We start from the raw sequence: 8,899 nt of genomic DNA, 5'->3' as shown, positions 1-8,899 counted from the left end.
ATCAGTATGCATCAGATTGCGACGAAGGATCTCAATACATATCATCATAAGCATTTCAGTTCAAGTTAAACAGAATATGCAGCAGCCTCATGGATCAGATAATAGACTGTTGCTTCAACATGATAAAGCAAATGGATGTCCCACTTTTTCACAATGTCAATGCTGCAAATACTTCAATGACAATTGTGCATAAAGTGAGACTACCAATTATCTACAACTGAATAGCTTCAGTCGATTGATAAGAAAAGTAATAACAATGTTCATACAGGTACCAAGTACACAGGTTGCAGCACAAACTAAGATTTGAAACAATGTGATGTTCAAGACAAACCCCATATCCACAAGCAAAGAGAAACATTATACCTAAAACATGATCAACCCTGTAGCTTGTGCTCCTGATTCTTTGAACTTCCCAATGGAACAAGAAGCGGCAACTGAACTTGAGAACAAAGCTTCCAAGGCGGTCCAGCTGTTTATTTGATGGCACAGTAACATCAAGTTAACCAGGACCGACCTTTGGAATGTCATAATGCTCACTGAGGTTTGCCAGATACTGATTGAAATCCTGAATGCGGTCTCGGTGTGATTTGTTGGCTTTCTTAGCCAGCTTTTTCACGTTAATTCTCTCCCTCTGATCAATATATCGCCTTTCTGCTGGAGTCAGCTGATCATCGCAAGATGGAGCATGTCCTTCAGTCCCTAGCTTGTCAGTTTCGGTCAGGCTTTCAGTAGGATCATCAGCCGACAATCCAGAACTCCCACCTTGAAGTAAAACAAAATTTTAATAGCATAAAAATTGTGCAAATACAAATTTTTAGTTAGGCATATGAAATAAGTGAATTTTATGTAGGACCAGAAAAAGCAAATGCATCTCATGAAAACAGGATGCAAATACAGATTAGTTGGATGGAAAACCAGTTAATAATCTGAAACATTTGATATGTGCTTATTTAAGCAGATTTAATTTTTGAGTAACATCATAATTACAATAAAAAGTCAACCTGCTGGAAGCTCATTGCTTCCAATCTGAGAATCCTCCTTGTTGTGTCGCTTCGTTTTCTTTTTCTTCACCCCACCAGCCTTCACATCCAATGCTTTCCCCTTCAATTTAAGCTTCCCACCAACAACATTCTCATATGCAGACATTTACCTTGTAGAAGGAAGAACAAGGAAGCCACTCAAAAGCACAAAGAGAAAATGATAGCAATAAGAATGCAAACCTAAGAGCTTCCTAGTAATGTATCGCGGAATGTTATCAGAGGTGCCAGCCGGTAAGGTTCGAATATAAAAATTATAGAAAATATAATTAAGAAGAAAATCAATCATTAAAATAAAAAATAGACAAAAAAAAAAAAAGAGTTCCATATCATTTCATGTTCAAATTATCACCCTGAAAACATCAAATAATATTCATTTAACCATCTAGAAAATATTAAAAAGTAGTAAATTGTCTAAATCTAACAACAAGATCACAAAACAAAAGAAGATTAACATCAAAATTAACACAGAGACAACAAATATAGTAATTAACACAAACAATTCATAAACTATTATCTGCAACAATTAACTAATATGAATGAGAGTTAAAATAGTTGTGCAAGGGAGTCGAGAATAGGAGGTCAACCGAGAGTAGAAGGCAAAAGAGGGAGGCTAAAAGCAGAGGAAGGCAAGGATGTGAGATCAGAGCAGGGGGCTCGCAACAGCAAGGGGCGAAGAGGAGGGAGGGGTGGTGGCTGCCGAAAGAAAGAGAGAGGCAGGCAGGCAGAGAGGGCCGTTGAAAAAACAGGGAAAGGCAGAGAGGACGATAGGAGAAAGAGAGAGGCACAGAGGGTTGCCGAGACAAGGAGAGAAGCGAACGTCGGGCCGAGAGAAGGAGAGGGTTGGTGTGCTGCGGTAGAGAAGGGGGGAGGGGGCGGCGGGAGAGAGAAAGCGAGCAAGTAGAGGGGAGGAGGAGGGGGCACTGCGAGAGAAAAGAGAGAGGAGCGGGGCGCGCTGCACCATCGGATGGAGGGAGAGAGAGCGAGGGGCGGAGGGGAAGAAGAGAGACCTAAGAGAAAGAAGGAAGCGGTCGCCGATGTGGTCCGCGAAAGGGAAGACAAGGCACTGGTCGTTGGTCGATTGTTGTCGCCGCCTGCTTGCACCCAACAGGGAGAAGGAATGGAGGACGCCTAGGGTTTTCCAATAAGAGAGACGAAGAAACGACGCGATGGAGGAGAGTCGAGTCCCACGAGTCCCACGGGGGATGGGGAGCAGAATTTTCCTGGGTTGGTCGAACCCAACCGAACCGAACCGAACCGAACCGAACCGAACCGGGGCGTCAGAGCAGACGCGTGCATTGTGGTGTGGGTCCGAGTGGGGGATAAAAATTCCTGAGTTGGTCGAACCCAACAAACACGGGCGTGAGCTCAAGTTTTGGTTTAAGCAGAAAAACAAACAAGTGAATATTATCTTGGTTAATGGTCTAGTCGATTATGGTAAGGGGGCAAGTTCCCTTCTCCTTCCTCCTCCTCCTATAAGGAAGGTGTCACAGACTTTGTGCTGGAGTAAGGATGTACAACAAGTACGTCCAGTGAATTATCTCAGAAAATGCATCGTATTGATGACACAGATGCATAACTCAATTTAGCACATATCACTACTGATCGCCAACCCATGTGATCTTTCCTGTTAGGTATCAGCTGCGATTCTTCTTGAGCAAATGGGAGTTGCTCGATCAGAAAAGATGGACAAAAGATACAATGTTTAATGAAGAATCAGAGTTGCACAATCAGAAAAGATGGATCAAAGATACATTTCACGAGTAGAGAGGCAACTTTAACTACAAATTTTACTGAAAATGCAGTCAACTATCGCCACAACTAACAGTCTAGTTGCAATCAATGCTCAGGTATAACAAATCACCATAATTAGCATGTTACCTGGAACATAAGAATCACATGGGTGCATCGAAATCACTGTTAATGCACCCAACCTTTGGGACACAGGCAGTGACTACTGTGTTTCCTAACTGTTCCCAGCGTTTAATAACTGAAACTTAATAGAGTACAAGCAAAATACTTTTTTTTTTGTTCTCAGCTAAAAGGAAACAATGTAGCTTTACATAAACCACTACAGCAGTAAAATAAGAAGCTCATCTCAAATCATCATGTTGACTTGGTCTTCAAAACACTTGTGGGATCTGTCGACAAAAGAAAAAATATCATTGTGATTAACACTTGCTGTAAAAAAATCATATTATTTCTAATTTCATTGATACACATTGATATCAACCTGAGGTTGCAGCTCACTTCTCGACTGTTTGAAGGCTTATGAAGATTCATTGGATGGCTTATCCTCTTCAGGATTTGGTTTTATTGGACTGTCTGCCTCCATCTCGGCTTTGAGGTCATTGATGCTCTTCTCCAGTTCATCTATCCTGCTTCCCATTTCATCTAGTGTGTCGCAGTTAAAAGGAAACAACTTACGCTTTTTCATACAAAAAAGCTTCAGCAAGAGCACAAGGATGCATCTAATGCAATAGCCAATGGGCAAATGAACCAAACAGATGAACAAAACTCAGACAATTGTTTGAGAAAGAACAAAGGAACAAATCTTTGCGTCCTTTCTAACAGCAAAGTTGGATCAGAATCGTCCCCGCACCACATCCAAGATAGCAGTCAACTTCTTGAGAGCAATAACACTAATCAGCACAAAATTCATGCAAGCAGAGGTCAGGAGATCAAGTCTTCCTGTGATGGGTGGTTGCCCTGAATCATGATTTACACTCATGAGATCAGGTTATCTTTTATCTCAACTTCATTATTTTTCAAAAGAAAAAAATGATGTGCATTGGAAGCTGTGAAAAAGTTGATCCAAAAGCAATGAAAGGAATTTGTTATAGTAATATTAAGATCTAAAAGGAAAGAATTAGATTAAAAAGTCAAACAGATACCGAGTTGGTCAGATATTAATACTAACAGATTTAGGATCTTAGTTCAACCATGCACATATCAGTTTATACAGCAGACGGAATCTTAGTTTGACAAATTCTTGCCTTAAGATAGTAGTCCACTTGAACAAATCTAAAACATGGAATTATTTAATGTGGGTAAATATGAGAATGCAACGAGTTTAAAAGAGTGCTAGATTTAGAAGGATGCTTAGGGATTATTATTATTGCTAAGAGAAGCACAACTGGTTCTTTCCAAAGGAGATGATCTAAGTAAGAGGTCTTGGAAACTATTCTCATCACACCAACAGTAGTCCATCAAATAACAATGATCAGACTGTTTCCTTAATGAATAAATGCTTTAAGATTCACAAAATTGGTTAAGGGATATAAAGCAAAGTTTTCCTTGGTTTTAGGCCACTGTAGACTTGTGATTGTAATCAGTGAACAAGCAGGAACCAAAATGCCATCCCCAGGAATCTGATGAAGTCAAAATCAATCTCCTTCTCTTTCTCAGTTATCATATAATGTTCTGCAATTTAATATATTTCTTACACTAAAGCAGCTTCTTGTTGCTTTCTCTATTTGCTTTTCTTCACTCATTATATTCACCAATATAGTGGGCACATGCACACAGCACATATATAAGCACACATATGCACACACACAGGAAAAGAGAGAGAGAGAATCCTGTACCAAGGATTAGGACCTCAATTTTATTACCCTAAAATCAATCATAGAGACTTCAAATAGAAGATCGGTTCAACTAAATACAACTTATGATATTTAAAACATTTAGAAACTAATATGTGTTTATATATATTTACTGATGATTTGTTTTAGTTGATGTCAGTTCTCAACTTAAACTTGAGCTATGGAGGCAAGCCTTATAACATAAAAGTTTTAAATTGCGTGAGAGACGATAATTCTATATACAATTTCTCTACCATTCACGTAAAAGGAGAGGGGAAGCTTCGACACCATAGAAAAATTGCTCATGTGCAATCCAAGTCCAAGATACAAAAACATCCTCTCTGCTTGTAGAGGCAAAGTTGCGTAAATCTATCAAAAAACAGGAGCCTTGTTTATTGGGCTGCCCTTTTAGTAAATATACAAGAACTTTAATAAAATATTACATCTTGCAATTACACTCCTATTTCATCATACATGTAGAATACCCTAAATCACCTCGACACAACGTGAATTCTAATTAGTATATCCCTACTCTTAATTGAACTCTTTGTTAGCCCAAAAAAAACCATAACATAATTCTCCAGTGCATTTAAATATTCTATACTATCTTTGAATTTTCAAAGAAAATGATCCCATATGATTTAATGACATAAATCCTTGTAGAAAAATGGAATTGTGGACCATTTAAAATCCTCACTTATCTTTTTTTCATAATAACCTAAATCACCTCCACACAAAGTGAATTCTAATTAGTATACCCCTACTCTTAATTGAAGTCATTATTAGCCCATAAAAAACCATAACATAATTATCAAGTGTGTTTAAACATTCTATACTATCTTTGAATTTTCATAGAAAAACTTCCATATCCATTGATGTACTAAATCTCTGTAGAAAAATGGAATTGTGTACCTATATGCACTTATTCTACCAAACCAGATAAATATGCAATTCCGCAACCATTTAAAGTCCTCATCCATAAAATGAATGAGCAATTCACTAATATTTTTTCATGATACCTAAGAAGTTACAAAAGAAAGAAATAATCATAGTGTACATTTTACAAAATTTGATACCATTTATGATCTGGACCTACACTGTAGCTTAAGGTTTCCTAGATTTTAAAAAGAAAAACCTAAGCATGTGGAATAACAGATTGAAATACCATATATATATATATATATATATATATATATATATAAAACCAGTTTTTCTTGAAAATAAAGTGACACTTGTCTTTTAATCAATAATCCAATATACGTATTACTATATCTTAAACCATCAAAAACTTGAAATCTTCATCGTATGTGTCCCATCCTACATCTAAATCAACAGTGACGTGGCTGGAGTATCAAAAGTTTGGTCTATCAAACACACCAAAGAAATAGGCAATGTTAGCTAGACTAGAATACTAAACCATGGGAAAATTCATTTAAAGGATATAGTTATACATGTCAGACTTTGACTAACTTAGCATATTTTAATCATGGAAGAAGAGCATTTTCATTAGCTCAAAACTATCACACAGAAAGAATTATCACTCCCACTAAACTCAATATTAAATCACAATCAATGTTACCTTGCGACATCTCCATCTCTGATTAGCAGTTATTTCTTGAAGTTCCAAATGTACTTGAGAAGGAGATAAAAGTGAGAATATGATGTTATCATGGATTGAACATGCATTAAACATGTACAGGAGACAGGAACACAATAACATCTTGCCTACCACATAATCCACTAAAATAGGTATGCAAGACTAGCATTATCACGGGGTAGCAAAAGGATATTCTTTGCAACTATGCCCTCAGACATTGCCTGGAACCTGGTTTGCTGCAAAGTCATTTTTTTGGTTTAAAACATCAGCATGTATAGTCTCTGCAACAAACAAAAACATTTTCCAAAAGTACTGGTGACAATACCATCTGCACCAGAAGGTTTTGAACCTGAAAAAGCAAAAAAGAGGAGATTGTTGAAGAGAAACCTATTTGTAAAAAGAAAAAAAGGTATCAAATATTCAATGAAAAATTTAAACGTTTAGAAATTGAAGCTGAATCCTTCACTGTTACATAAGTAAAAACCCATGTCAAGTTCAACATGTCAATTTGCAGACTGAGAAATCAAATTGGAACTAATTCCTACTCTTCTAGCAATCGGTTGCATAACAATGAAAGAAATGAAAAGATTTTAGCAAGGAGACAATCAGTCTAAAATACTAAGAATGTGGCATGACAGTACTCACAAATGCTGTCATATCAGCAGTATTCTGAAATGAACCTTCAGATTCTTGATCAGCCTGCCGTATTATCAACAAGTCCATTTAGCACATATAACAGATATTACTCAACAAACATCTATTTATAAGACATAAATGTACTGACATATGTGAACAGTTAATGAGCTGCATGCAACATCAAGGGAATTTTAGATGACCGAAAAAGATACAACAAGAACCAACATTTCATTCTGCACATATGACCCAATAAAAAAAATATAATACAGCATGATTCTAACGAAGACAATGCTCATGATGGTGCTGATAGTATTTGTACAAGCAACCCTGAAAACATAATGCCAGCAGACTCCAAACTTTACTTCTTGCAACAATGGCATCTGCAGATGTTGCTTATGTAGAGGTACAAAAGATTACCATATGCAACAAGCAGCACAAAATCAGGTGTTATTCAAAGCAAAAATCAAATAAATCAGGACACATGCAAACCAAACAAAAGTAGTTGAGCAATTTGGAAAGTATGATCAGCTTTAAGGAAAACGAATTCAAGAAAAACAAGATTTGACAGAGAGAAAGAACAAATCCACCACAGTAGCTTAAAATTTTCCCATCTGAATTGGTACTATAAACATAATAGACTAAACTAGCTCTACCCATCTAATCAACACAAAATGCATAGCAAGACTACCTCCAATCTTCCTAAAAGAAAAAAGAGAATAAAATAAAATAATATTTTTTTATGATAACTTTTCTAAAGAACATTATAGGACTGTGACATATTAATATAGGAATTAAGATATTCTAAGAATTAAGATACGTTTCCAGAACGTAAAGAGATTGCTGATATCAGAAAGGAAATGAAATACTTCACCCTATACAATCTATCTTTTTGCCATGTCACCGAAAGGAATTTCAACCATCCAGACCAATCTAGTGGATATAAGCAAAAGTGCTTTATTAGGGCAGCTCTGATCATAATGTACAAATAATAAATATCTGTGATCGATCATCAAAGAGCATCTTTCTGACAACTAGGCCTAGATGCAAAACTCTTTTGTCGAAAGGCCACAGGAACTTGCATGGATAAGCCATGCACCGACCCGTGTAGCGAAAATAAGCTAAAATCCCGTCACCTTGAAAATGAAATTTGTGTTTCGATGTTCTACAATTTCACCTGGACGAGAATCAAACTTGTATGTGAAGGAAAAAAGGTAAAATTTAAATAGAGGGCATTATGAATTCCTGTAATGAATTTGAAGAATCCAAACTAGAGAAAATACACAAGTACATTAGATAAGGTGTGATAGAAGACTCCATAATCAACAAAAAATCCACTACAAATCGGTATATACACTCCGCTCGTATACATATAATCGGCCACAAATCCATAATGTCAATTAGAAAACGTTTCCATGGCTTCGAGCATCTTCCCACCAGAGGCATACCACGAGCACGAAGATGGATTGGATTGCAACATCAAACCTCCAAAACTCCCAGCAAGGAGAAGGAAAGCAAAGAAGACAGACAGGATACCTCGGCGTACGACATCGATCGATAGATCGAAGGAAGAAACGGTGGACTCAATGCACGCACGAGATGCTTAGGGTTAGGGTGTCAACATACTTACCTTGGGGGCGAGAGGATTAGTGGAGGCCATGGATGGCGAAGCGAGAGAAACCCTAGATTTGGAGAACGCGAAGAGAGGCTAGGCTCCTCGTCTTCTTGGCTAATCAATCACCAGAGATGGAAGGAGTAGAAAATATGGGATGGGATGGAACGAGTGAGTGTTGTCATCCTCAATATAATAATAAAAAAAAGAAACATTTAGGAGGAGTCCAAATGTACAAATGGTAATTTAGTGCTAATAATATTAGGATTGGGATATGTAAACACTCTATATATTTAATTTATCTTCCTTATAAAAATATCATTTCGTTGCTTTTTAAGACTATTAATTAAAAACATAAAATGATATAAGGAACCAACCAACCAACCATAATACAATAATAGAGATATAAGGTTTACTTACACATGATGGAAAGTGG

General features: G+C 37.0%; 2 protein-coding genes across 2 annotated transcripts; both read right to left on the bottom strand.

Moving 5' to 3' along the window:
• Positions 1-207: 207 nt before the first annotated feature.
• LOC135625593 (uncharacterized) lies at positions 208-2,205 on the bottom strand. Its single transcript, XM_065130593.1, has 3 exons — positions 2,048-2,205; positions 1,002-1,150; positions 208-762 (listed from the first exon to the last, which is right to left on the bottom strand). The coding sequence occupies exons 2-3, from the start codon at positions 1,144-1,146 to the stop codon at positions 500-502; spliced, it is 408 nt and encodes a 135-aa protein (XP_064986665.1). The 5' UTR covers positions 1,147-1,150; positions 2,048-2,205; the 3' UTR covers positions 208-499.
• A 596-nt stretch (positions 2,206-2,801) lies between these two features.
• Positions 2,802-8,636, bottom strand: LOC135625594 (heat shock factor-binding protein-like). Its single transcript, XM_065130594.1, has 6 exons — positions 8,482-8,636; positions 6,864-6,917; positions 6,544-6,567; positions 6,412-6,454; positions 3,271-3,434; positions 2,802-3,178 (listed from the first exon to the last, which is right to left on the bottom strand). Exons 1-5 carry the CDS (start codon positions 8,509-8,511, stop codon positions 3,307-3,309), a joined length of 279 nt encoding a protein of 92 aa, XP_064986666.1. The 5' UTR covers positions 8,512-8,636; the 3' UTR covers positions 2,802-3,178; positions 3,271-3,306.
• Between the last annotated feature and the right edge of the window lie 263 nt (positions 8,637-8,899).

The sequence above is a fragment of the Musa acuminata genome, chromosome BXJ2-10 (assembly GCF_036884655.1).
Source record: "Musa acuminata AAA Group cultivar baxijiao chromosome BXJ2-10, Cavendish_Baxijiao_AAA, whole genome shotgun sequence".
Lineage (NCBI taxonomy): Eukaryota > Viridiplantae > Streptophyta > Magnoliopsida > Zingiberales > Musaceae > Musa > Musa acuminata.
Note: the sequence above shows the minus strand (reverse complement) of the source record. Positions and strands in the feature narration are given on the sequence as shown.

What these genes read in the sequence shown, in the direction of transcription:
- LOC135625593 (XM_065130593.1), bottom strand. Translation starts at nt 1,146, where the DNA reads ATGTCTGCATATGAGAATGTTGTTGGTGGGAAGCTTAAATTGAAGGGG. An exon ending in AAGCAATGAGCTTCCAGCAG is followed by an intron (nt 763 to 1,001) that starts GTTGACTTTTTA and finishes TTTTACTTCAAG; the next exon opens with GTGGGAGTTCTGGATTGTCG.
- LOC135625594 (XM_065130594.1), bottom strand. Translation starts at nt 8,511, where the DNA reads ATGGCCTCCACTAATCCTCTCGCCCCCAAG. An exon ending in CTGCTGATATGACAGCATTT is followed by an intron (nt 6,568 to 6,863) that starts GTGAGTACTGTC and finishes TTGCTTTTTCAG; the next exon opens with GTTCAAAACCTTCTGGTGCA. An exon ending in TGAGGGCATAGTTGCAAAGA is followed by an intron (nt 3,435 to 6,411) that starts ATATCCTTTTGC and finishes ACTGCGACACAC; the next exon opens with TAGATGAAATGGGAAGCAGG.